This window comes from Cygnus olor, chromosome 21 (assembly GCF_009769625.2).
Source record: "Cygnus olor isolate bCygOlo1 chromosome 21, bCygOlo1.pri.v2, whole genome shotgun sequence".
NCBI lineage: Eukaryota > Metazoa > Chordata > Aves > Anseriformes > Anatidae > Cygnus > Cygnus olor.
In genome coordinates this window covers 2,267,033-2,295,020 of record NC_049189.1, presented here as the reverse complement: position 1 = coordinate 2,295,020, position 27,988 = coordinate 2,267,033, and the positions used below count along the sequence as shown (strand labels likewise).

The following is a 27,988-nucleotide window of genomic DNA, read 5'->3' as shown; positions in this document are numbered from 1 at the left end:
GAGGAAGGCGCGGACACGGAGGAGAAAAGCCAGCCTGCCCCGGCGCCCAACTTCCCTGCGCCCACTCCCGCTGCCTGCCTCGGGCCCCTCAGCGACGGCAGACGGCCGGGCACAACTTTGCGAGCTCGGGGGAAACGGGGAGCCCCTCCGAGCCCCCCGGGGGCGGCGTTGGGGTGCGTGTGAGGGGGGAAAAGGCGGCGCCGAGCCCCCTGCCCGCCGCCTGAGGTGGCTGCGAGCTGAGGTGGCTGAGGTGGCGGGGCCGCGCTGCCGCCCTCCCTCCATTTTCCTGCCGCCCGCCCGGCCGCGCAGGACGCCTCAGGGGGGCCACTTCGCCTCGGGACCAGCCCGGGGAGCTCGGGGGCCGTTTTGGGGCGGCAGGCTGCGGGGAGAGCCGGGCTGCCCCCGGCGGGACGGAGCCGGCAGCAACTTAAGGGAGGATGGCAGCGCTGCCCGGGCTGCCGAGCCGCCGGGAGAGCCGCGGGGTGCCGACGGACAGCCGGGGGAGCTGGGTGCCGTGCGCCGCTGCCTAACGACCGGCGCTAAGATGGAATTTCTCACCTGGCTTTTCCCCGCCTTGGTCCTGCTGTGCACCCAGCAGCACAGGTGCATCAGGTAAGGCAGACCCGCTCCTCGGGCTTAGCGGCGAGGGCTGCCCCGAGGGGGAGCGCGCTCGGCGGGGAGCGGGCACCGCGGGCTCCGGTGCTGTGTCCCCGGCTGCTGCCGGCTGGGGACCCGTGGTCCTGCCGGATAAGGGACCCCTGCTTCCCCCGGGTGAGGATGCTCCTCTGCCAAGCTGAGGGAACGGAAGGGGTGTTCTCAGCGGGACGCCGCTGGAGGACTTTTCCTGAGGCGCCCACCCGAAGCTGGGGGCGATCCCTGGGTGCGGTGGCTCCACACACCCCGGAGGGTGCCCGCTTGAGCACGAAACGCCCGCAGAGCCCAGCAGGAGCGGGGCACTGCCCCAGCAGCCCTGCTTGGGGCTGCCCCAGCGACAAACCCCAAACCGACATCCCTCTGGCAATACCCCACACCGACATCCCTTTGGTGATGGGCTCGGGATGGCTCCTGGACCTGAGATGAGGGGATGGGCCTGGCAAAGATCTTACAGAAAGTTTGAAGAACACCAGCCATTTCTTTCAATAATAAATTTCAAAGATAAATGTTTGTGATCCTCAGTCACATTTACTCAGGAGGTGTTAGCTAGGCAACCAGCTATGTTCTCTATATATTCTGTACAGATCTGGAGGCTGGATGTGGAGAAAGCTTGCCATGATTATGCAATGAAAACAGAAGGGGGAGTAAAAAAGGACTTGCTGCATGTAAAAACATGCCCACATCATCCAGAGCAGAGGTGGCTGTGATATTAAAGGGGTCTTCCTACTTCTGCTTTATAGACATTGTTAATAACTTCAGAGGAGTAGAAGAGGCAAAGCGATTATCGTAGGAAGACACAACATTGCGGTCACAGTCTTTGGAATTAATTAGTGAGCTCTCTTTTTTCCACTGGAAAGAAAAAAGATCTTGCATTAATGGAAGCGTCAAGTCAACTGCTCTTATCCAGGACTGGCACAATGACTTATCCTGTGACCTTGAATCTGTTACCCAGGGCCAGATCCTGCCACCCTCATGCTCTGAAGCAATCCAGTGTTAGACTGAAGGCAGAGGAGAAGATAATGCTTATGACCAAAGGGCATAAAGATCTTGCCCCTAATTTCAGTGGTCCTGTTTCTCTAACTACACTTGGGCTAGCACTAACTATTTTGGTTAAAAAGTAGTGTTTGAGTAAAACATAAATTTAAAAAGAGTGTTATGGAACAATCAGTCTTCTCAGCTTCTGCCTTCAAGATCTGTTTCTAGGCACAAAAACTGCCAGGATATGTGCAACCTGCCATTTTTTAGGTAAATTGTCATTGGATTAATTGCCTAGTTACTTGACTTTCTTCCTCCAGGTGCACAATAGTGACAAGCTGTTTGTTAGAAATATATACACTTATGGCAGAAAGCAAGGAAAGGCGAATTCTAGCTTGTGAAATTCAAACTGCCTGGTTCTTAGTAGTTTTTCAAACATGCCAAAGTGTAAGACATGCAGTGCTCAAAGCAAGCTGCCCTGGTTAGTACAACACAGCTTTCTGAAGATTCAGGATTTAGCATGGCTATGGGAGAACATTGTTTAATCCTGTAAAAATTGAGTAAGCTTGCTTGCATGTGTACTTTTGATGAGTTAATGAAATGGAACTAAAACAAAACTTTACCCTTGCATCAGTAAAATTACTCACATAGATATGACTCTTGACCTATGAAATAATTCCCCTTCTAAGAGCCCAAGAAGCACATTAACTCTTGTTTTTCTTTCTTGGAGTCCTATAATATGACATTTTTGGTAACATGCTTTTACAAAGAGCAGTATTAGTAAAATACTGTGGTTTTAGAATAATGGGCAAAACTACCAATAGCTACATTTGTATTGCTCTGATTTTGCTTTCTAAATGTAACGTGATTCATAGTTATGATGACAGAGGCCATCCAAAACCACTAAATTCTCCGGTCATGAGTTCTACAGCCTGTATATTGACAGGTGTAAGCAAAAACATTTCCAAAAAGAGGAACATTTCAGAGAATTCTGAACTCAGTAGTATGACATAAGATGTCCCAAAGGGAAAGCTACCTATTAAAATAACACTAAGGTTTGGCAGAGGAGAGAAGTGAGGAACATATGCAGCCTGCTTCCTCGTGGCATTTTTGAGTACCCTTTGAGGGTGCTTAAAAGAGCTGTACTTGACGCAATTTCTCTGTCCTGTGCTATTTGACTGAAGTGAATGAGCCAAATTCAACCTAAGTCAGCACAGTTTACTTATGCCAATATTGTTTTCATGTGAACAGTTCTATAAAAGTAGTACTTTTTGGTCTGCTTTTGGCAATGATTATTGGCAAGAAATTTGGCACCTATGTAATTGAGAGCTCTTTGGGGCAAAGACCATTTTATCAGCTTGATATGCTGTGGATGTCACAATAACAAAAATGTCAATGATTCTCTAATTAAAAGCAGGTGTATCATTTCTATTAAAGATTCTACTATATAAAATGGCTTTTATACATTTGCATAAAATTGTCCTCCTGTACTGTATCTCCCTCAGTCTTTTACTTCTAGTCATGGAAATGGGGAAGCTTTAACACGTGAATATATGCAAAGAGTGGTCTATTTTCTGTAGTTTAAAACTCACCGAGGTTTAGTGCTTTGATGGGGCTTTGATTTTCAAAAGGTTGCCATGAATTTAGCTTAATGCTTTTTCAATTACATTTCAAAATACAGAGCATATTTACAGTGAGCTTCACTTAAGAGTCCGGAATAGCAGATGGGAAGGATACACACACTGCCCTGGATAATCCTGGAGCTTGACAGAGGCCAGATTGTTCACTGACCTTGCTGGATATTCCTTGTGTTTTTCCCAAGAAAAGGTTTTCTTGATCGGCAGTGACATCTGGGACTTTTGCCCCCAAAAGAGATTATCTCAAAGGAGAGGAAATGTACTCCATCCCAGTCCTCAGTATCAGTTGAACTGGCATTTCCATCTTCCAGGTTAAAAGATTCATACAGCATCTATGTCACCTCCCCAAATAGAATCAGTCAAGCTAGCAGATTTAAAGAAGCAACGGAGATGCAAAAGTCGCTTTCCACATCATACTGCAGTACATATTTGTCAAAAGGTTAGCACACTCTCCCTACAAGTGTGACCTGAAATCGGTATCTCATTGGCCACCAACTTAGAGATGCTGTTGAGCTTCTGGCACTGCTGCTAGAGCTTTTGGCACTGCTGTGAAAAAATAATATTGCTAATGTTGTATCTTACTCAGCTGCTGTAGTGCACTTATGCACACAGAATATAGAGGTTGCCTCTATCATTGGTTTAATATAAAGACTTAGCAGATTTTTTCCAGTAATGTTGATAAATATCCAGCAACCATTTTCAAGCAGTGTTCTCAAAGACAGTGAAGACAGGCTAACATCTCACTTGCCTGACAAGCCTCTTCGAGACGTGCTGTCCGAGTTGATCGATGCTTCTCCTCCAGAGCATTCCACATGAGCAGAATGCTGTGGTCCCACAGCAGCTGGGAGAAAGGTGTCAGCTTGAGTAGAAATGATTCTAGGATACACCTACTTTTGATTCTAGAACCGACAATACTGAGCTCTAAAGGAGATGGATTTCTTTGCTCTGTCATTCGCGATCCATTGCTTAGAGTTGCTTTCCTAACCTGTGTCAAGGACCACTTTGTTAGGCAAAGAGAACTTCATAGTTTTCCTAGGTTTATCACTGATGGTTTCATCTTTCCTTTGTCTACTATGCAAGAGAATTATTTTTTTTTCAGAGTTTAAACAGCAGAAATCAGTTTTCTACTGTTAACAACCAGCTCTGTTGAAGTTCTCAAAATGCTGAAACTCCACAGTTGGATGGATGAAAATATATTCTCTGAAATATCTGCTTGAAATGAGATGGGTACAGAACGCAGATAAAAAAACATCCTTCTCAGCTTCAGATTTGGGAATGATTTCCAGAGAGATATTAGTGCACAGCATATGCTGTGGTTAGGTCACCTAGGCACCCCGCTCTGGCCTGGTGCAAAGTAAAGGTAAGCTTTTGATGAGCTGCTACGCCCCTTGAACTTACCAAATCAATAGCTTAATTTTAGAAATTCATTTTCTTACTAAAACAAGCTCTAGAGCAGCCTACATCAGGAAGCAAACTTGCTAATTCCACTAATAGTAGTTGCCTTTCTTTTAATCTTTACTGCTTACATTACAAAAAGCTAATCCCTTCCAATGAGTATTTTATATGCTGGTCTTGCTTTTTCAGGTAAAACACATGAACAATATTTTAGGCCATTATAATCCCTACTGCTTATCAAGGATTAATGACATTCTTCCACCATCCTGCACGTAACTTGAAAGCACTGGGTGTGATGTACGGAGCGTTGGCTCAGTGGAGTTACCCCAGACTGGTCTGTAAAGTGCTGTGAAGCTGAAGGCCTGCTTTCCAAGTCATCCTTTCTGACCATATAAAAAAAAAAAATAGATTAGAATATTTTTGAGTTTGGTATTTTTCTTCCCCCTCAATATTCTTGAGGGAAAAAAAAAAAAAAAAAGAGGGGAATGGGAAGTTTCTGCGATGCTGGAGGACCCGGGATAACTTTAGACCTGAGGAGCACACTTGAGGCTGACACAAGCAGGACTTGGATGCATTTCCACCAGGCTGAATCATACACCCAAGCATACAGCCCCGGCTCCATCACTCCTGTGTCTGTTGCTATGCTCTAGTCCCGTATTCATCTTCCTGGAAAAGCCTAATGTTAGCAAAAGCTTTTGTTAACTTGCTGATAGCTGTCTGTAAATGCAACTGTAGGTTATGGTGGTTCCCAGCTTTTCTTTGTGTATTTAGAAGCCATTCAGCCAACACCATGCCAGTGAGAACAGCAGTAACTGAGGAATTTTGTTGCCCATTTGTAGAAATTTAAAAATGAACCAGCAGTATAAACATAAACAATGTTTAATCTAGCCATAAAATTATTTCAGCTGTAATACTTTTAACAACCCCCACTGGTATAAAGTGCATATAGCACTATTAACTTCAGCAGATTTGTTACACTGATGATCTGACCCTAAGGCTTTATTAATAATAGAAACAAGATTCTTTTAATTGTGTCATGGATATTTAAGTAAAACTCCCTCTAGATTGTAATCTGCTTAAAACACATGGCAAGCTCTAGCCCACAGTTTTTAACCCAACTCTGTCATCTGAACTTGCTTTTAGCTCTGTGGCTCTCCATAATGCCATTACAATAGACTGCTGGCACAGGATAATTGCTGCACACTGTAAATGCTTTTTCAAACAAAAAAAGATGAGGCTTGAGGCAGTTCTTATGGCATTATTTCTTTTACAGCAAGTGACTGATTGTAAATCGGTTATCTGGGAATGATTTCTTGATGCGCGCATGTAGAGATACCTAATGCGAAAGGGGAGCAGCAGATTTTTTTTCTATTATTTTTGTCAGCTTGATTACTCATGGCATTCTAATTTTACAACTTGTATCTAGCACTGTCATTGTGTATGGAGGAAGCATAAGCTACATTCTGCCAACCTCACAGCTCAGGCTCGCAAGATAGGCCACCGTACTGCAGCCACCTTTTGACTCGAGTATCGTTTTAAAAACACTTTGAAGAACTTGGCTGCAGTTTTAGCAAGATAAATCAGAAAGCACCATCTTCAACTGAAAAGACGAATAGATTTTTGGCAGATAGTGTATATTCATTCAGGTATATCTGCCTATAAAAGAGGTTTATATATTTTACTGATTAGTAATAGCACTATAAATCTATGTCTGAGACTTACATCTTACAAATGAGTACATTTCTAAACAAAACACTTCAAAGATAGTCTCATTCTCTATTCTGCCAAGGTCTTAATTTAAATAATTCTTTGTTTTCTGCATTAACTGACAGCCTTAGTATTTCCAGAAATAGGATGGTGGACGTAAAAGAAAATAAAGAATTTCTGATCTGCAGTGGTTGAGGGTCTTGCAGAAGAACGCCAGAGCTTAGCCCTTGGATCTTGTCAAGTATTATGAAACAGTGATTTTCTTTAAGTAACAACTGACACGTGGAAGACTGAGAGATCAGCACATAAGAAATGGCAGTCTGATAGAAAGAAGTGTTTGATTGGTTGGTGGGATGCAATAAAGAAGGAAAAGTCTTTATCGACATCTATTATAAATCTTCAGAGCCTTTCTTTAAATCAATTACATTATTCCAATGTATATAGCTGAGAATATGGCTCTGAGTCTCCCAAGATCCTTACTCAGAAGAGATAAAGGGAAGTGAGAAATGTCTGGGACTGTCATTTTAGATGAACAAACAGCAATCTGTTTATGGCAAGGCAGCATTACAAATGTGTTTAATATATATCCCCAATTTCAACATTTTGCATTGAGCTAATGAAGTTTCACTGTGGAGCCGTGTCCCTATACTTTAAGGTCACTTAGGCTTTGACAACTCTGTTAATGCAAATTTTCAGTGTCTCAGCTGCTCAGGACTTACATTTATACATTGTTATCCCAGAACTCCTCCCTTTTATAATTGATTCCATACACATGGGGCATGAATTTCATCACCAGGGTGATCAAAGACTTTCCTTTCAGTTCCCTGTGAGAAGAGTGGGTTATTGTACGATACTCTGTTACCGTGCTAGCAGTGACTGCATGGGCTAAGCTGAATGCCCGGACTGGCATATTTTGGAGAGAAAAAACACGTGCTTTATGTGGGTCAATGTCACATGAACACTCTAAGAAAGTTATGTAAGTACCAAGGCAGAATATATTTATGGTATATTACTCTGCAGTCTTCCGTCAGTGTTTAACAAGCTTCTCTTCTGTTACTAGTGACATACATCTCTCAAATGCCACATTTATTGCTGGCCTCAGTGGAAGATGCTAAAACAGTGCTCAGACAGCTCTGCTATAGTACTTGCATTCAGATACGTGCCTCTTTCGAACCACTAGCAATTTTCCTCTTTGCAAATAGTTGTGGTAGACATTGTCACAGTCCTTCCCTTATCTATTCCTGTCATGTCAATCACAGTGCTGGCAAGAGGGATTATGTGAGCAGGCACAGATCTGCTCCAAAGGAAGTCTGCTAGCTCAGTTTAAACAGTTAATGAAGACGATTTGAGTTTGACTTTGCTTCTAAGAGACTATGGAGTAGCTCCTTCTACCAGGAGGATGGAGGGGCTGGTATGTGACAGGTGCTGGAAAGGCAATACAAAACGGTGCTGATATCTTCAGAGAGCGTCGCTGGGTCAGAAAGAAGCATATGCCTTGCACCCAAGAGAAGGAGCCTTGTTTCTGGGAGGGGGCCTGTGGCATGCTGCACAGATCTGGCAGCAGCACACCACCTCCCCAGCAAAGCCTACTGACTGCTGGTGGACCACTCGCGTCCCAAGAGTGACTGCAGAAGGCTGTGTGCATTGCAGCATCCCACACTCCTGACCCGAGGACATAAGGCCAAACACCCATGCTGCCTGATGCTGGCAAGGGGAAAACAGCAGAAGCTGGGCGCCTCCCGGAATGATGGAACTGTCCCACTGTGCCCAGAGCTCTGGGGCACCTGGAGTAAGGTGGAGTGGGACAGAGATGTGTTGGTGTGACAGACAGCTCGCTGCTGCAGACCGTGCACATCACATTTGAAGATATACGTCCCTTCTTGTTCTCAGCTGTTCTATAGTGGTACTAGGAGCTGTCACAGCTGCTGTGTCCTGCTACCCAGGTAGCTGCATTTCAGCATCCACACATGCATTTCATGCAGTATACAAAGTATCTTGCTTTTTCTTATGCTTTCTTTACATTTCTAAACTTTTTTTTTTTAAGAAAAAGAAGTGTGTGCTTTTATCTCAGAAAGAGGTGGTGTTCTTGCCTGAAATATGTTTTGATTTAAACAGAAACATCTGAAATGGTCTTCCCATCTGTATACAGTATTGTTCCACTAAACTGCCAGTCATGCTTAGCTGATTACACTGTTGGTGGTCTCTAGAGTAAAAGAGGCAATGTCTTCAATTTTCTGTTATTTTTATGTCTGTAAACAAAGGCAAGTTTTAAAAGTTATTTACTCTCTTTACCTAGAGCTATGACTGACATTGGAGATTACATAGGCTCCAACATCGAAATATCCTGGTTACCCAACCTAGACGATTTGATGAAAGGGTATGCACGGAATTTCAGGCCTGGGATTGGAGGTGAGACATTGAGAATTGTCTTCTATTTCTTGCAATCCTTCTACCCTCCGATGTTTATCAGAACTTCATTTTCTACATGATTAAAAAGTTGCAGTTATCTTGTACTTGGATACTGGAAAAAGTAACAATCAGCAATTCGCCCATTCTGCTGTACAACACAACTAGCAATGCAGTGGTCTCGCTGATACAGTTCTTAGACCCCTGATAACTAAGTTGAAGTAATTTTGGATTGTATTGTGACAGTAATTTCTGCAATTGCTTGAAGTCATTAAACCAGAGGATGTGGTTTCCAGAAGAGATTCCATAAGTTTCAGTAGCTGTGCTTGTATTTCATTTCCCTCATCACTGAAGGGACGTGTTCTGTTGAAAACTGAGGACGCAATCTGCTAAAGATGGGAGTCTCTTGCTCTAATGCAGATTTCATTTGGGAAGTGCAATTTACCATGGAAAACACTTCCATGAATTCACTCCGTATGAAAGAATTAACAGTCTTTGGTCATCTACATATTTAACTTGCTATGATGATGTAAATCATGCCATTCAAACATTTTTTCTCAGGTCCTCCTGTTAACGTTGCTCTTGCAATTGAAGTAGCCAGCATCGACCACATCTCAGAGGTGAACATGGTACGTTACGAGTTAAACTCACCAAGTTGTGAACGTAAGTACTGCAATGGCAGAAAGTGTAGGTGGCTAACTAAATAGAGAGGTAATTGATTGTTTAAATTAAAATGGGCTGAGTATAAAATACTTCTGTGCACAGGAAACAGCTAGGACACGTCTAAACCAATCCAATGATTTTTGACCACCTCCCAAGGCATCATCATGTTTGTTTAGCACCACTTGTTGATTGGGATTTCTCTTCTCGTAGGAATATACCATGACGGTATTTTTGCACCAGAGCTGGCGAGATGAGCGTCTGTCTTACAACCACACCAATGAAACTCTGGGCTTAGACAGCCGGTTTGTGGACAAGCTCTGGCTGCCAGACACTTTCATAGTAAATGCCAAGTCTGCCTGGTTCCATGATGTGACTGTGGAAAACAAACTTATCAGGCTCCAGCCAGATGGGGTCATTTTATACAGCATAAGGTGAGCAAGAGAGGGTGCAAGTGTAATCGGTCATGTGTTAACTTTTTGAATAGACTTCAAAGTAATCACTCATTTTTCCCACAATAATTTCGTAAAATAACCATTAATTCAAAGCAAAACCAAGTTCTGGTCAATCCTATTGAGAGATCCCTTTGCTTTACAAGGATTACACTGCCAGAAATGTATCCTCAGCAACACTACCAGATTTTCTGCTGAGTAACCACTAACCACTTTTCAAAATGATAAAGAAGCTTCTCATAACTATTCGGGCACCAGGGAGGGAGATGCTGAGTGCAAAACAAAGATTCTGTTCTCCACTTTCTCGCTGTTTTCCATGGGAACTATGAGTCTGATTTAGGTTTAGCTTCTCCGTTTTAGGAACAGAGAAAGCAGAAGGTCCAGAGCCATCCTTACGGTATTGGTAATGATCTCTGGGACAGTGGAAGGGACCAAATTTGGCTCAGAAAAGTCCTTTTATCAGCACACGGACTTGACTCTGCCATTAGACAAGTCATTTGACTTTTCAGCTCTCTCTCCCCTCCCAATCTTTGGGTTTCCCACATGCTTAGCAAAGAAAATAGCCCTATGAATTTTGAAAATAGTGTGTTGTAATAGTATTGTTAAGGTTTTCGGAGTTTTCCATTTAGTCTTTGGGTTCTGAGAAAAAAATAAAGTTGCCAGCTCTATCTGAGTGCAACTAACTGCTGTTCATTTTGCTTGGGACAGGATTACCTCAACGGTGGCCTGCGACATGGACCTTTCCAAGTACCCAATGGATGAGCAAGAATGCATGTTGGATTTGGAGAGCTGTAAGGGCTGAGTACAGTGTTTCATATAACCTACATGTTGCTTAAAGCCTGCATATATGGTACTTAGCTCGCTGGAGTGATTTTAGTCACTGAAATGTAAGAGGCACTTAGGATTTACAAATAAAGGGTACAAACATGAATCCCTTCATTCTCTGTTGGGCATTAGACTGTGGAAGTTTCAATGCTGGTTCAGCTCTGTTCTGATGCAAAACTGTAGGATTTAATCCAGTTAAGAAGAACAACCTACAGTCCTGCTGATGATAAATGTCTGGAACTTCGTGCTTGATGTAAAATCTAGAGGAACTGCGACAGTCTTTTCAGTAGCATTACTGAGGTTTCCATCAAATCCAGTGAGAAGAAGTAAGGAAGCCCACAGGCAAAATTTGGTGTGCTATTTTTCCTTTGTGAGAAAATAGGGAAAAGAAAGAATTCTGTTTTTAATGAATGAGATTGTGACTAACTCTTGCATAGCCATTTAGTTTGCCTAGGCATTCTTGCATGTTACACCCAAATCAATCAGAATACTGCAGAGATTGGCTTAAATTCATTTACACTCAGAAAGGTGAGTGAAGAATTAATTTATATTTTGTCCAACCCGTATTTTATCTATGATCGGCATGTTATTCCCATGAGCATTAACACTTTTGAATGAAATTCACTTACACAAGCAGGGGCCACCCAATTACTAGCAATGAATTTGTCCTGTTGCGATTTTTATATTGAGTCTGGAAGACTGGGAGTCCTCTGGATCTGGGCTCAGAGGTCCTGGGAGTTCCAGAGATTTGCGAACAGCAATTTCTGACCAGAAGCATGAGCCTTTGATGCAAGTTTCTCTTCTTTTTTAGCACGGACTTTGTTTGCTAGGCAATTAACCACAATACCATTTATCCTGTCAAAAATAGCAATCTACAGTTTCACTTATGTAATCACCAAATGCAGAGGCAGCAGACAGTGAAGCAGTGATCAATTCTCTCTCCCAGCAAGTTCTGCAGGGAATTTTGGTGGTGGTTGAATTTTTTAATTGAATTTGAGGATTTTGATTTCAACAAAAATGTAGAAATAAAGCCTCTTTAAACCAATGAATGGTTTAGTAGCAAGTTGTGCATTAACAAAAACCACAACTAGCAGACATTGATTTCCTATGGATTTGCATGTTACATAAATCCATTCTTGCATCTCCCACCCTTCTTTCATGTCCCTGGTACCATGCACCTCTCCCTAGCAGTTATTTGCCAGCTGCCACCCATACTAAACTGCAATAATTATAGGTTGATATACACGGTGATTGTCAACCTAGCTTCTGCATCTCAGAATGGACGCGGGTCTGTGTTATAATCTTTTCTCTAACTGGATGCACTAATTTGATTTTCTGTTCTCTACACACCATTTCTTACCAAACTTGCAAGAATCTCGCATCTTGTATGCAAAGGAGCTTTTTGAGAGAGTTGGAATATTTCTCACGACACTGAAGCGCACTGTGCCATACCACATAGTGTTAGTCAGTGTGAATCAACTTGGATTATTCTCCCTATAGGAAAGCTACTCTTGATGGGATCCTGGAAACACTGGGGTTGCCAGGATAGTGAATTATCTAGACTGAATCACAGTATGTTTGCATTGGGACCAATGAAAATCAGTGTAGCAAAGGAACTACAAGACTTCCACAATGAGCCTCCTAGGTTCTTAATTTCTTCCCCAAGCTTCGTATTTATTCAACTTTCTTTTGGCAGATGGCTATTCTTCAGAGGACATTGTCTACCACTGGTCAGAAAACCAGGATGAAATCCATGGGCTGGATAAGCTGCAGCTTGCTCAGTTCACAATCACCAATTACCAGTTCACAACAGAAATGATGAACTTCAAATCTGGTAACAGGATCAGTCTTCGATTCAGGGACAGTAGTGAATCTTTTTCTGCATGGAGAAACCTCCTATATGTATAATAGAAAATCCCTCCTCTTCAGTAACTAATTTAAATAATCTCTGAGGTTCCTGATAATTTTTTTTTGCTCATACTTGCAAAAATCGCTAACCTTTTGCTTTCAGGTAGCCACTGTAGCATATTATGTCCTTTAGCTCTATTTGCTTGATAAAATACTGCATGGAATAGCCAGACAGCACTTGACAAAAAACACTTGAGGTATAGCTCACATTTTCCTGACCTAATTTGCAACTTCGGATAAAGAAAAATTTCCATTAGCCCTGATGTTATGAGGCTTATGACGTACAGTCAGATCATTCTAATTCTATCCAGTAGAAGTCAGTGGTGTGTATGCGTATCACTGGCTTTATTGCAATGTTTGTAAAAGATTGGAGTCATTTCTTTCCTGCTGATTTTTCATCCTCTTTCATGTATTCAGATCCTCATTTATGCTGCACATCTCCTCTAAGCTCTTTTTTGAGTTTGAAATTAACTTGGCCTTTTAAAAAATCTAAATTTAGTATCTGGAGGACTTTCTACAGCAGATGATAAGACAGTACACATTTTGAAGCAATACTGTTATTCGAGAAGACTCATGATTTTATTTTCAGATCTGGCATTGATATGACCTGAGACAAATCGTTTGACCTATTCTTAGCTAACTGTGCTGATGAGAACCGCACTACCTCGTGCAGGGTTTATGAGGACTAATTGGAAAAGATTCATAAAAGCTTTTTGTGATCCCTAGCCAAAATAATTTTGTTTAAGAATGTCGCTCTGCATCATTATAGGAAATATTATTTTAAATACCAGTTTAACTGCAATTTACACAGTCAAAATCTTTCTTTGTCTGCTCTTTTTATCAGCAGGTCAGTTTCCCAGGCTCAGTCTCCACTTCCACCTTCGGCGAAATCGAGGAGTTTACATCATTCAGTCCTACGTTCCTTCTATCTTACTAGTGGCCATGTCGTGGGTATCCTTCTGGATCAGCCAGTCAGCTGTGCCTGCCAGAGTGTCATTAGGTAAAGCAGATAGTTTGGGGAATTAACAGGGAAGGGTATGCTGAAATTGTAATTATACAATTATGCTTTCTAATATAACTCATTTTCCATTAAGGTTCACTTTTGATCGCTGTGTTAAAATTTGCAGAAGGGAGTGTCCTTTAAAATATTTCTTTCGTGCTTTGATTTCTGTCATGCTATCAGAGCAGCTGCCTCAATAAAGAACACAGACATCTATGTCTGTGGTTAAAAGCAGTAGTGAGTGTAAGGCAGTTGTATGAAATAATTGATTTGAAGGAACTGGAGCTGTGACAAAAGTGTTCCTAGAGCTTATTAACCCGTTTGTCTGAGTAAGGTTTGCAAGTCCAGATCCAAACGTTTTTGAGAGTTAAATCTTCTTGCTTTGTTTGTCCAGAACGAGAGCAAAAACAAGGATAAGATGTTCAAAGCTGTGTTAGTCGTAGAAATCCACAGTCTTTACAAGCTCTTTAAATCCCGTTTGGAAAATCAGAAACCACACCAGTAAGGGTCTCCTACTGTGAAAAGTATTCCTCAGTTTCAGATCAGTAAATATGCTTATTCAGGTATACTAAAGGAACTTTCTCACACCACACTGCAGGTATAACTACTGTTCTTACTATGACTACGCTGATGGTCAGTGCCCGTTCTTCACTTCCACGAGCATCTGCCATCAAGGCGCTTGATGTTTACTTCTGGATATGCTACGTGTTTGTCTTCGCTGCACTTGTAGAATATGCATTTGCACATTTCAATGCTGACTACATGAAAAAGCAAAAGAACAAGCTCAAGGCAAGAAGGCAGAGTGGAGAGGTCAGTAAGCCAAATACTGTAAAAAGATTTGCAAAAGCAGTGGCTCTGCATTACAACCTTTGTCTTCTTTGGAAGATTTCTTGCTTAACACTTCTGTTATGTTAATATAGCAAGCAGCTAAAAGCAGTTGTTAATTTTCCCATGCAGCATGGTTAGCATTACACTAAATGCAACATATTCTTACATGATTTGTTGCTGTATTTAAGATAGGAAATGGAGAATAAGAGAGAATGAGTAAGAAGAGATGCGAAGTATGTCTTGAGCCAAATTTTTACATCTTATACTTGGAGAATATATTTAGAGCCTTTGATATTTGTCCAGCCCTCAGTGTAAGTTAAGGTAACCTAGAGTTACTCCTGTAGGGTCGGGCAATATCAATACGACACTATTATACAAGATGAGGAAGAAAAGCCTTTTATCAAAACATATTATTTCGTAGTTTCTTCTGCTAAGGCTCTTTTAGGTCTTCTACAGCATAATAAAATACCATCAGCAAAACAGAAAAGTAGACTTGTAGTCTTATTATTATTACTTCGTTTTAGGAAGCTGTAGCAGATATGACTGATCAACGTTCATTTTCTGTCCCACTTCCACATTCTCTTGGCTTTGACAAGAGCCTGTAAACTGCCTGCTGGCTTTGGCCACACGATGGGATAACTTTCATCTCTCAGTCAATACGCAGTCAGGAGTGCCTCAACATGCTGTCTCAGTGGTGTCTAGCTTGGATGAAATACCTTTGTGTTATAACTTACTGTTACAGGTTCTCCTCTTTCCTTTGCAGGTAAACGTGAAGAATGCCATCGTTCTGTTTTCCCTTTCCATAGCTGGTGTGCACCAGGAACTGGCCATTTCCAACAGGCACCACCGCATTCCCAGAAGTCTGCCTGGATCATACGGCACAATAGAAATAGAAACTGGAGAGACAAAACTGCGGCAAGAAATGAAACTGGATAGAAAGAGTGGTCTGAAGTCCCTCTTTAAGCCCATTGATGCTGATACCATTGACATATACGCCAGAGCAGTGTTTCCAGCAGCCTTTGCAGCAGTCAATGTTATATACTGGGTTGCCTACACAATGTAAAAAAACTATATGAAGAGCTACAAATTGAACAATACCTACACACTGAAAAGTCCTTGCTGAAACTGTATTGTTCTATCTCTTCTCAAAATATTTTCTGATGAGCTTGAGACACTTCTAGTCAAGAAACTCCTACAATCAATTCCTACTAAAAGCAGCAAGAGGAACAATTTGTTACTGATCTGATTTGATACATTAATAACTGTACTCTGCCAAACAGTCCCAGCTCATTTTGTTTCCTCTCTTGCCGTGAGACAGTTTTTAATATGTATATATTTGCAGCAAATGTTTAAATCTTAAATTACCATGGTTTTCCTCCACCTGAAGAGTTGATAAGTAGTAATGAAGGTTTAGCTTTTCACACTCAGAGCATTTCCTTTTTCTTAATGGAACAGCTAATTCCTCGCTTCCACACAAGTGATTTTCTGCATCTTGCTTTCTGGGAGATGGTCCAGGTTTAACATTAGTGGTAAAGTTGGAGATTTTAATCATAAAAATCTCATGATCAAAGTAAAAAGGGAATAGAGGTGAGTGGAGGATTCTTCTTGAATTATTATTTGTCTTGGATACAAGTATTGAAAACGTTTAAATGCTCTTAGTCACAGCATGAAATAAAATATACTACACGGAATTCTAGAGAATTGTTGACAATGATTGCATTACATTTCAGATCTAAGCTAATGAAAGTTTAAACACTTAAACAAAGTAACGTTTATTACCTTAATATGCCCCAAAATAGACAAAAGTGGTTTAGAAACACAGTCTTTCTATGTTGGATTGCGGAGAATTTCAAAGGTGCTTGGTAATGAAAGAACTCAGACTCTGATTTCGGGAAGGACTTGAGAATTTGCTGTTAGTTTCCAGGGACAGTCTGCTGTATGCGCCTCTGAAAATCTCCTTTTTGCATCTGGCCCTAAGTAGCTGAGTAAAGTTCAAAAACGTCATAAATGGCTTCAAGTTACTCAGTCGCTTTGAATATTTTTGCCATTTTTATTCAGAGGCTGACCTAATATACTATGTTAGGCCTCTTCATATTACTTGACAATGAAATTTATGGGTACTCATACACGCTCCTTAATGCAAGACTAGATCAAGTCACCTAACTCATGCAAAGTAACCCTTTGTTCTGTAAATAATTCCAGTGATCTCAGCAAATGAACACACTATACATAACAAATACAAGCTTCATAATTAACCTCTAAAAAAAAACAACACAGTAAATATACTGGGATATGGATTAAAACAACCAAAATATTTTCAGTATAGGAAACCGATATAAGACACTTCATAAGGAAAATGTATTTTTGAGGATTTTGATGCTTTGAAAAAGGTTGTTTCAAATGTAGGGATTGACACAACAGAACACATGAAACTAGAGAGGGAGGGTAGGAGGGAGAAACTAAGGCAGTGGCTGAAAGAAGGGAGCATGGGGAGGTGCAAGATTACACAAGACAAAAGATGTAGATACGAGAAGAGCTGTACTGGGCTTTGAAGATGGGTATCTTGAATGCAGTGGCTGCTGAGCAATAGTTGCGATTGCATTGAGGAGGAAACAAGCGTTTGATCACAGCGCAGTGCGCTCATTCCTCCTGCCTTACATGTATTTGTGACATGTGGTCGAATTTCACATGACCAGAACTGAAAGAGGATTTTAACACAGATTTATAACTTAAAATGAGATTTGTTCAACATCACTGAAGTAAAGAGAATGCTCTGAAAAAAAATTAATGATCCTGAACTGAGCTGTAATAGAAAATATGCTCCCATCGTAAGTCAGGCTTAGGTTCACCGTTAGGATTGTTAGTTTCTGCTATAATGGAAAAACTTCCTGCCAACTGTGTGCTGGAAGGCACAAACTGACATCAAGCTATCATTCTTCCACAAAGTTCTTACCAGTCTAGCCCTGGTCTGAGACACTTGGATTCTGCTCCAAGCTCTGGCCACTGGCTTGTTGGGAACCTTACTTAAGTCATTTCACTGCATCATCTGCAGAATTGATATATAACCATACTGAGTTCTTTCCTAAATCTTTGAGTTTTACGGCAGAAAAAAACCTTTCAGGAGACACAGAAACTGTTATCCTCCAACTAGGTAGGTGCATCCCAACAGTACTTGTGTGGTGCTATTTACCATAGTCACTGAGTCTCACATACTGAGTTAAGGCGAGGTATACCCAATTTTCATCTTATCCAGAAAGCTTTAATGAATTAAGGTGATCAGGGTTCTATTCTTCCCTCAGCTTATCATCCTTCTATTTTATTTTTTCTGTTCTGGATGTTGAAATGTTAAATTACAGAAATGCACCATTTTGTTTTCTAAGTTCATTTTTGGTCAAGATCCCTTTCTTCCAAATGAAATTCAACAGCTGGAGCTGCAACCCCTTCTGTTCTCTTCTCAATCATTCTTACTGGTTTATGATTAAGTAGAGAGTGGGATGCAAACAGCAGAAGCATGATTTTATAATGGCTTCTCCTTACTAAGCTGTTGCTTTTTCCATGATCACGGGTCAAGTCCTTGACTTATCTTGCCTCCCCTGTCTATGCCTCCTTTCCACTGGAACTGAGCTGTTTCAATTTACACCTGACCTATTTGTTTGGTCTCCGAAGCAAAGGAAGCTTAACTGTGCACTTTCATAGGCAAGGCAATGTGATAGGCACATCTGAAACATTCTACTCAGCACTTTGAACCATATCGCAACAGCATGCTTTAGAAAGGTCGTAGTGCTTTACTCCTCTATTATACTTGCATAAATCAGAAATATCCTTTTTTAATACCAGTAGATAACTACTGCTGTGAATGCAGAGTCTGACCTTTTTGTATCCTGCGGGTTTGTCTAGCTATTAGCTTAATTCATTGCCTTTTGGGGTCAGGAACTGCTGCTACAAGTGAAATTGTTGGCTAAATCCAGCAGAGGAAATACTTGTAGCAACTTCCTGAGGAATGTAAATCATAAGAAAGTAATCCATGTTTCTGGGATTGAAGTTATTGAAAAACAGTGAAAAAAGCAGCGACCTGGTCCCTCTAGAGTACAATGGCTGGTTATTTAGAGTAATTAGTGAGAAGGCGGCTGCATATATTATAAAGGCAATGTCTAATCTAATTACTTCAGCAGTAATAGTTTGTAATTGTGCACCTGACATCACTCCTTACCTTGAAGCCAAGTGAGTTAATCACACGGGGTTATTGGACAAAATTAGTTGCTTCTCCATCTGGGAGACAGTCACAGGCTGCGTGCCCTGCTGACTTCTTCAAAAGATATATTCAAAGAATTTTTCTGCAGGTTGATTGCAGATCTTCAAGGTGCACAGCTCGGTTGCGATTGATCAAAGTACAAGGTGGCAGCAATCGTTCCCTCAAAGAAAACGCCACCACCAGCAACAACAACAACAACAACACCACCCCAAAACCAAAGCTAGTATGCTAGGCAGTCACCTAAAAATATATATATATATATCTCAGAATATTTCAGAAAGCCAGAATGTGAGCATACATATGGCAGTTGTGTCCATTCCAGGAATGAGGTGACTCAGAGAGGAGAACAGGTGTTTCAGCTCCCGTTACTGCACTCGCATGAGTAGCACAAAACACCTCCATTGTGAAGAGTGGCATTTTTAAAAACGTGTTACCAAACCCGGAGATACGAAAGTCAGACAAACTCTTCTAAGGAGGACCTTCAGTATAGGAGTATTCTGTAATGATTGGAGTTTTGCACAAACCTGAAGCTTCTGTACTTTTGGAAGTGTTTTGTCTTTTTTGTTTTGTTTTAATTTAAAAGCCATAATGCAGTGTTAACATCCAAAGAGAATACCCTAATCAATTCTAACTTTATGGTATACTTAACTTAAATCTGACATCAACTGAAGGCTATCCAAGCTTTGAATAGGTTGTACTAATGTCAAGGAGGAAAAAAAAATACATAGAAGGAATTGTTTCTGTGCTGTACCTGAGAGTATTTGTGTTCCTTTCAGCACACTAGAGTACTGCTCTATGGACTGGTGTGTCTGTGACAAAGAAAGTGGGATATGTATTAATGTGATCATTCTAAATGTGAAGTGTTAATAAAGTGTAGATTATAAGGAAATTGTAGCTTCTATAAGCAGACAAAATAGATGTTCCAACTGTTGAACCGAAAGATAAAAGACATTATAAGGAAAATCAAAATAACCTCAGAGATTTCATCCCATAATGAAGCTTTGCCTTTTCAGTGCCCAAGGGTTCATAAAACTCTAATTTGGCCTTGACAACAGAAAAGAAAGTACCATTCTGTATTCATGAGTGCTTTCTGGGGGGCACTTACGCAGACTACTGTATTTATGTTACAAAAAATAGCTGTTGCTGCCTCAAGAGGTTGAAAAGAATCAGAAAGCACAAGATGAAGAGCAAGACGTTGAGTGATTTGTTGGAAAGCAATGCTTGCAGTGATGGCACCATTAAAAGGTCAATGTACAGATATGTCTGTCCTGTTTCTGGGCAAAAAGGCAAGCATTTATCCAAGTTAAAGCTCTCACATAGTTCTTCTCAGGTTTGCTAATCCAACAGATAATGTAGCGAAACCAATTTAACTCAATGAGGCTTCTACTGTCGGTACAACCAAACACTTAATACGATTGCTGATTTTAAATACTCAGAGTCATTAACCTAAGAAAGCACTTCCCAATTAGGAGGAAAACAGCACCCCCTGCATATTTCTCTCCGGAGCAGAATAGATAACAAAGCTTATTTTCTTTTTAAAAAAATCTAAAGGAACTCCCCTCATGCCCTCTTTATTACAGTGGCTCAAAACACTTGCCATGGTTGAAAGCTTGTTTGATGTAATAATAATTCTGTGTCCAGTATATGTTACAAACATATATAGCTAATTCCTCTTGATGAAGACCGAATAAAAATTTGGCAGTGAATGTATCTATGTGGATGGATTTGGTAGCTGAAATGCATGACACCGTCTTTCTGCCTTTATAGCTAGTGTCTTAAATGAAATGAATTTGAAGACCTAAGCTCATCGTTACATAATGCATTAGGGATCTGTTCTCTCCTTACACCAGCTTTCAATCGTGCCTATTCCTTCTACTAACTTGTGCACAGCAAAAACAAATCTGAGAAGACAGTCAAGCCCAGTCTGTCAGAAAACATAGCACCAACAGAACTAATCAGCTGTTAATGGAGTTCACTGCTCAGCAAAATGCTGGTCCAAAACAAGCCATCCAAATAGCCCTGATCGCTGAGCTATCTCAGAACTCTTCTGATCATTCTAGATCCAGGACCAACCAATGTGTGGGACGGACTAATTCTGCTGAACCAAAGACCTCTCTAGCCCAGAATCCTATCTCTCTCGCTATAACGTCTGTCATGGACCATGTGCGTCTCCTGCTGAGATCAGGAATGCTTGGCACTTACATTGTTCTCGGTGTTCTCAAGTGGGGTAAAGTCAGACACTATTACAAAGCAAAGAAAAATGTTTTTATATTTGTAGGTCTTGAAAAGTATGTCATACTTTGGAAAAGAGTGACAATTTTAATTCTCTTTGACATTAGACATATTAGGCAAGACCACTCTAATCTCTTTATGCATGTATGAAAAACACAAATCCATACAGAACTTTTAAGTCTCAATGTACAAAACTTTGTACCTTCCAGATATTATTACCTTAAAGAGATTCAACCCTGCAGTAATTTCATAAATTGACCAGCACATTCCCACACAAACACACACTCTCTTCCCATTTCTTTCTCTTGCACTGCACGCTGTGTAACTACGTATATGCAATAAAGACAAAAAGGCAGTTTACAGCATTCTTCAAAAAATCTCCACGCTCCTAAACAAATTCTTCTGAAGATCATAATTTTGGCCCAAACACCTTTAACATAGCCACTGGGTAACGTAAATTGCTAACAAGTACAGGCTTGCATTAGTTGCTTACTGGATAAGTAATTGGAAAAAAAGAAGAGCACTGGGGATTACCTTTGCTAGCACAAATATCACAAAGCCCTGAATATTCATGCATTGGGTTACTAGATGGGGGTGAAGAGGATGTTTTTCTTTAAACTATAAAAAAAAAAAGTGACCAGCTTTAAGGGGGAAATGTGTGGAACAGGCAAGGATGTAGCAAGCCAACATATAGGCCGTTGGGCTATTCCAGTATTAGAACTACCACAGTCTTTTAAGATTAAATAAAGATTGAGTGATGAAATACAACGTAATCTGTAAAACATCTGGCACCATACTCCATCCAGACTGCTCTTCCTTTATTGTTACATTTCTTTTAGAGTTAGCCAAACACAAAAGATCTATTTCTGTACCTCTTAAACTTACCACATTTTTACAGGCATCTATTTAGGATTATCCTACCCTCATCTTTCCAGGGTGTGTGTGCAACTAATATATATACATAGATGAGATTCTACATGTAAAAGCCAGGAGGATTCTACATATTGTTTATAAACTACAGCGCATATAGTATTTTACAATTGAACCTATACTTTATAAAGAAGAAACATTTAATATGTTGGTTATGAGTATCTTCAGACTGCACCAGTGGTGTTTTTGTTTATGCTTAGTGAAGGACTCATCAGGCACTTTCAGGATTTGGAATATTTTGAATTAAGAATGCCTGTGTTTCATTCAAACTCAATGCTAGCTGAGAATAATGAGAATTCAGAGAAGTGTAATTAAGTCCGGTTAAGGGAAAGCAATAAAATTAAGATACTCGAGAATCCAAGGTGAATACTTGACCCCCAGGGTCGTCCTTTTTTGTTTAAAATTTTCACCATTTTCTTCCATCCTCTGAAATGACAGTTACATGTCTTCAGTTGCAGAAACATCAGTTTCCTTTCTTCTCCAGTTTCTTTCACTGTTACCTTTCAGAAGTGGAATCATTGCTTTCTAAAGGATTAGGATCAGGTTAGGCAGCAAGAAGAAAGGAGTCTCTATGGTTTCCAGCGTATTGTCTGCTGATGTACATACACAAAAGGAAAATGGGCAAAAAATGTGTTTTCACAGGACAGGTTGCTTAAATATCCTGGAAAAATAAACACAGAAGCATAGAGGTTTGGTTTTGTGTTTTTAAATGTGTGTAGCTTGGGCTACGCATAGAATTCTCCTTTATCCTCCAGGCTAATGTGGTGCCAACAAAAGTAAATTAGCTTCTGTGTGCTTCTATCTTCCATAAAAACCACAAATAAAGGACATGTTGTCTTAAAATAGTCTTGAAACATTATTCATTTTCTCTATATTAAGACAGGCTAGAAAACCACTAATATGCAACCCAGCACGGAAATCAGTAAGGAACTACCATGGTGATTTCTGATGGTATGTAGGATATATGCTTTACTCCAGAGTATGTTAAAACATATTAATGATTTGACTTATATTTTTTTTAATCCAAACTCAGACGCATTTGGCCCATACTTGCTCCCACTGGATCCAGTGATTTCAATGCCATTACTTCAATAGAAAAAATAGCTTGTCTCTTTCCTGGGAAAAAGAGAGAAACGAGGCTGAAGAGAAATCTGCATGTCTGCATATGCTGCTGGTTTGGTTTGTCAGAGAAGAAATTCTGTGGAGATGCATTTTCATTCTAGAGTGACGCAGAACTGGTTACGCACATTTCACGTATGTTTGAAGATAATAGCTTTCTCTTTCCTTTTATCTGTTGTTTTGTTCATAGTCTGAAATCATCAGTTCTAATCCCTATAAATCTTTAAAACCTTGGAAAGCTGACAGATCCTAAAATATCTGAAGATCTTAAGTCACTAGTTCAAGTAAAAATGGGACAACTGTCTTCTCCTTTTATTAAGGTAAAAGTAGTATTAATTGGCCTATTTTTTTCAATAACTGTCTTTAAGAACTATTTATCATAATTATGTCTAAATTCAAATATTTATGGGAGAGAAAAGGAGAGGGATTTTTTTTTTGTCAACCTTGTCAGCAATATACAAGTACTTGTGGATGGAACCACTTAAAAAACAAACAAATTAGTTTCAGCAAGGCTAATGTAGAAAAACCCACAGGTCCTCCCACCCAGTCATCGGGTTTAAAACCCTACAAACTCTGGGTCTTTGCCTAAATTTATAAGAACTTTGTACATCATCTATGATGAGTCCACACAGAGCAATGATTCTTTAAGAACGTTTAATAATCGGAACATTCCCAATAGTTTTAGTCATTTAAGCATTGAAGGACCTAGCTGAGTCACTTGCTAATTAATTGCACAACTTTATGTGTTCATTTAACTATCAGAATTAACTCAGAGAGCTTCTTCTTCTTGTTTCTTATACCCAGTAGAAATGGCAGAAGTAAACCAACAGAGCACTAATAGCCCCCAAACTACACAGATAGTGTGTTCAGCTCTCCTGAATTCATCACCTGTGAAATAAAACGAACCATAACAAATATGTATCCTTTGATCTTTGTTTCTAAATGGATATATTTCTTTCAAAAGCAGCTTTCTGTAAACCAGGGAGAATGCTCTGGAGATGAGGCAGATCAACTGGCAGTGATAGTAAACCAAGAGCCTCCTAACACAGGATTATCAATTCATGTTATGCTTCCAGTTAAATAGCGCCTTTGCCTCCCACTCACAAGGCATCCAGCAGACCTGGAGTGTTTCTCTCAGAAACCTGCAATTCTCCTTTAATATTCAACTCAGGAGTCCCCACTGGGTTCAAGAGCTGAGCTTTTTCCCCTTTAGGATCTGGGATACACGATGGTAACAGTTATCAAACAAACTTTCTAAATTTATGTATAATTAAGACTTGAAAGTGAAGAAAAATCATTTCAACATGAAAATCTCTTTACCTGTATTGACCAAAAGTACTGTTCATAAGAATAAGCCACTGTATTCCTTCACTAGCCCAGCTGCATGAGCCTTCACCTACTGAACTATGAAACATGGCTTACTGCGTGCATTCTACTAAGAAAAAACATTCTTTTAATGGCTATAAATTGGCCAAACTTTCTTTTATGCAGCCAAAACACCCAACACTTTTAAATCTCTCTCCCTTTGGTTGTAGCCTGGATTCACAGACCTTTTTTTTTTTTGTATCTGTTCTTATGTTCACAATTCCAACTTATACAAGAGGAAGCACACAATACGAATGAGTAAGCATTAGGATGCTCCCTTTTTTCCTTTCTGCAGCAGCCGTAGCTGGCAGAACAAGGGGTTAATGCAAAGCACAAGCAGGTTTGCAAAACTCAAACAGGTTTGTACATCAAAATGTGAAAAAGAACTGATGAGATTGTTTGCGAAGGAAGGTCAGAGCTATCTGTAAGACCTGAATTACATTTTCATTAGACAAATGTATCTATCGATAGATCAGGAAGAGGCAAATGCACAGTGGAAATAATAGCCCAGGAGCTAAAAACCAATAACATTCAATATATGCAATACATTTCAGATGCAACAGCAACCTTCCAAAACCATATTACTTCTTCCAATACCATGTTACTTACAGATTTTAGGCAGATGAATGAAGAAGATGAGAGAAAACTCATGTTTGTCTCTTGGTTATGCTGAGTCCAACTTGATGAGAAAACAGTTCCCTGTGAGCTAAAAACAATTTAAAAAAGCACATTTTTAATTTTTCCTCCTGGTTGTAGTGTATAAAAATGTTATTTGACAATTAGTTGTTTCTTTTGAGTGCTGCATGTAGAGAAAATGCTCTGAGAGATTTTAGAATATTATTCCTTTTACAGAAAAGGTTAAAAGGCATTACTTTCTTTATGTGAACCCTGGAATAAACTATTTTAATTTCATTCTGTGGATTCAGTGAGGTGTATATGTGCTTCATTTTGTAAGTATATGAGTAGATCTATTAAAATAAAGGGAATTACATATACATAAACACTCATATATATGTATATACGCATCTGCATATATATACACTGAGATATGCAGGACAAAACATTCTCTGAATAACGGCCCAAGACAGAAAGGCACATATATCTCTGCTGCACAACTTTCCTATGCAACTGCAGCTTGTTTCTTTCAAGACACTGAAGTAAAAAGAATACTGGATCATTATAAGGAAATTTACTACATTCTTGTTAGAGCCACTAAAACAGCTGTACTGCTTAGCCTAAGAGTTTCCAAAGCCATCAAACAGCAAGTGTTTCTTAAAACTTTAAAAAGGAAAATACAGATAGAAAAACCTTGTAGTGGAGCAAGATTTATAGGCATTAATACAAATATCTATGCCTGAAGCAGCGCTTTAGAGTAATGCTATAATTAACTTCAAATAATTCGTAATCACTTTAAGCTAATTTTTAAAAGAACAGTTCTTAAGAGCCTATAGCATTAAAATAAAGAACTACCACTTGCAAGCACTGTGTATTCAACTGTGTTTCCCAGACAAGTTGCCTGGGCATATCTTGCCATCTGCTGGAAATATCCAGACATACATTCTTAAATACAGGCTTCAGATATACTGTCACAAATACTGGCACAATGAAATAATGAATATAAAATGAAATAATATGAAATAAAATAAAATGAAATTACCTGTAAGACCCTTAAAATAGCCGCGTTAATAAGGATATCAACAAGTGTTCAAGTTTGGGTGTAGTGAACAGCAACAGTATGACTTTTTATTAAACTGAGGATGATTCAGTAGAAGACAAAAATGCAATGATCTGCCATCTGAAAAAGCAAACAAACAAGCTCAGGAGTACATTCAGGATTTACAGTTCTAGGCCAACAGAAGATAATGTCGTTTTAAAAGCAATATGCCTGAAACAATGATCATACAATATGTTGCATTTTCAAACCAGTTACAACCTTGTTAGCTAATGCACAGAGGAAAGCTGACATCCTCTCCAAAAAATGCCATCTGCCCAGAAGTGGAAAGCAATCTACTAAAAAATTGAAGTGCTTAAATAGTCTTGCAACTAGAATAGATTTTTAAATTAACATTAGTACTAGGTGATCAGCTACAAAATCTCTGCAAGATGTAAAAAACATACGGTTAAGACTTTCCTCAAGCACTGAAAATGCACCTGGTATTTTAACCTGAGTAAGCCGTGCTAGAGAAAAACAAAAAACAAACAAAAACCAATAAAACACACAAAGTGCCAAAATCGCAGTTCTGAAGAACTCTGCTACCTTTTATCTCCCAGTCCAACAAGCTGAAGTCATCAAACTGACATGACAAGGAGATCAAAGTCTAGCTTGCTCTGAAATTATCTTTGTAGACATATCTTACATATCAGTTTCCATTTAAAGCAGAGGAAATCTGAAAGAAGAAAAAGGAAAAAAATTACATTGACAGTTTCCACTGAGTTAAAATTAACACTGGATACACTATTCATTCAGGTTAAAAATTGATAAATGAAGACATCTAGTGCATTTCCTTGGTGTCACAGAATACATCTAGGCTGATGGGAGTAAGTTTTGCCACTCTACAGCTACTTAAAGTAGTAAAATAGCACTGAACTATGCACATTCTGGAAGACTGTAGAAACAGCAGAAGAAAGCAGCATTCATATGAACACACACACATAAACCCCACGTAAATCTTGTGAAAGTGCTAAATGGTGTCCAAAAGGAACTTGATGTAGGTGAACACAAAGTAATGGCAGGAGACTAAGGACATTTTTGTGTGTGTGTATTTTCAAAATACAGATTACGACTGCACAACAGAAGGTGGTCAGAAAGTCTTAAAGAGTTGTTACACAAATTCAGACATGTCAGTTTGTCTTATTTTGGAAGTTTGGTGTGTTACTATTGCCCACTAACAGGTAAAAATAGAACAGCGAAGACCCAAGGCAAACTTTTCCCTTAGATAATTGCTTGGAAGATTGTTTTAAGGCACACAGTAATTGTTTGGCCAGCACAAGCAGCATTTCGATGCAGGTTCAGCTCCCCCATGCCTTCACCTGAAGAGCCCCATCTCCTGCTGTATATGAGGGACGGCTGGGCTTCGAGCACCAATGAGGTACAGTTTAAAATAAAATAAAAAAATACTTCATAAAACCGAGCTAGAAAGGACGTTAACCATTTCAGAAACTTCAGTTCCCGGAGCTCCAGCGCGCTGCGGCCGCCCCCGGGCGGGCCTTCCCCGCGGCCGCCCCTCTCCTCAGCACCGCCCCGGGCCGCCCCAGCCTCCCGCAGGCCCGGCGGAGAACTAAACCCCCGGGAGAGCACCACAGGGGTCGGGCGGGCCCCAGGGGAGTCGGGCTGCCCCGTGAGGGGAGGCAGGGGGAGCGCTGAGGAGCGGAGCGCAGCGAGGCACAACCGCCCGCTCGCTGCCCACCCGCCACTCCTGTCACCTCGCCCACCGCCCGCGCGGGAGGAGTGCGTTTGCCGCTGGCTCCTCTGATTGGCTGCAGGTGTTCGCCTACCGCTTCCTTTCTAGCTTTCGATTGGCCGGGAAGATCCTGCTCCGCCAGGTAACGGTTCTCGGCCCGCGATTGGCCGCAGGTAGACGGTATCCTTTCGGGGATTGGCTCCAGGTGAGTTGGGGCTTGCTATTGGCTGGCAGGTGGAGCG

The 27,988-nt window shown here is 40.4% G+C and overlaps 2 protein-coding genes and 1 long non-coding RNA gene across 7 annotated transcripts in view; 2 read left to right on the top strand and 1 right to left on the bottom strand.

Moving 5' to 3' along the window:
• The first annotated feature begins 3 nt into the window (after nucleotides 1-3).
• On the top strand, nucleotides 4-16,141 carry GABRD (gamma-aminobutyric acid type A receptor subunit delta). Of its 2 annotated transcripts, none has more exons than XM_040533643.1 (9): nucleotides 4-612; nucleotides 8,665-8,777; nucleotides 9,336-9,403; nucleotides 9,648-9,868; nucleotides 10,595-10,677; nucleotides 12,408-12,545; nucleotides 13,467-13,619; nucleotides 14,218-14,429; nucleotides 15,211-16,141. In XM_040533643.1, exons 1-9 carry the CDS (start codon nucleotides 545-547, stop codon nucleotides 15,508-15,510), a joined length of 1,356 nt encoding a protein of 451 aa, XP_040389577.1. In that variant the 5' UTR covers nucleotides 4-544; the 3' UTR covers nucleotides 15,511-16,141. The 2 variants fall into 2 exon arrangements, with proteins under 2 accessions (XP_040389577.1, XP_040389576.1); XM_040533642.1 differs by having other exon boundaries at nucleotides 13,464-13,619.
• LOC121058283 lies at nucleotides 4,713-27,988 on the bottom strand. 3 transcript variants are annotated; one of them, XR_005814152.1, is made up of 5 exons: nucleotides 27,495-27,599; nucleotides 26,603-26,732; nucleotides 26,003-26,140; nucleotides 24,955-25,051; nucleotides 4,713-5,044 (listed from the first exon to the last, which is right to left on the bottom strand). It is a non-coding gene; the product is annotated as an uncharacterized LOC121058283 (long non-coding RNA). The 3 variants fall into 3 exon arrangements; XR_005814151.1 differs by lacking the exons at nucleotides 4,713-5,044; nucleotides 27,495-27,599 and adding exons at nucleotides 16,279-22,977; nucleotides 27,841-27,988; XR_005814150.1 differs by lacking the exon at nucleotides 4,713-5,044 and adding an exon at nucleotides 16,279-22,977.
• The window catches only part of PRKCZ (protein kinase C zeta), a 48,030-nt gene continuing 47,862 nt past the window's right edge, over nucleotides 27,821-27,988 (top strand). Inside the window, exon 1 of one of the 2 annotated variants that reach the window (XM_040533635.1) lies at nucleotides 27,821-27,951. The gene's annotated coding sequence lies outside the window, so the exon portion shown is untranslated. The remainder of the gene's footprint in view (nucleotides 27,952-27,988) is intronic. The other variant, XM_040533634.1, reaches the window with a different exon arrangement.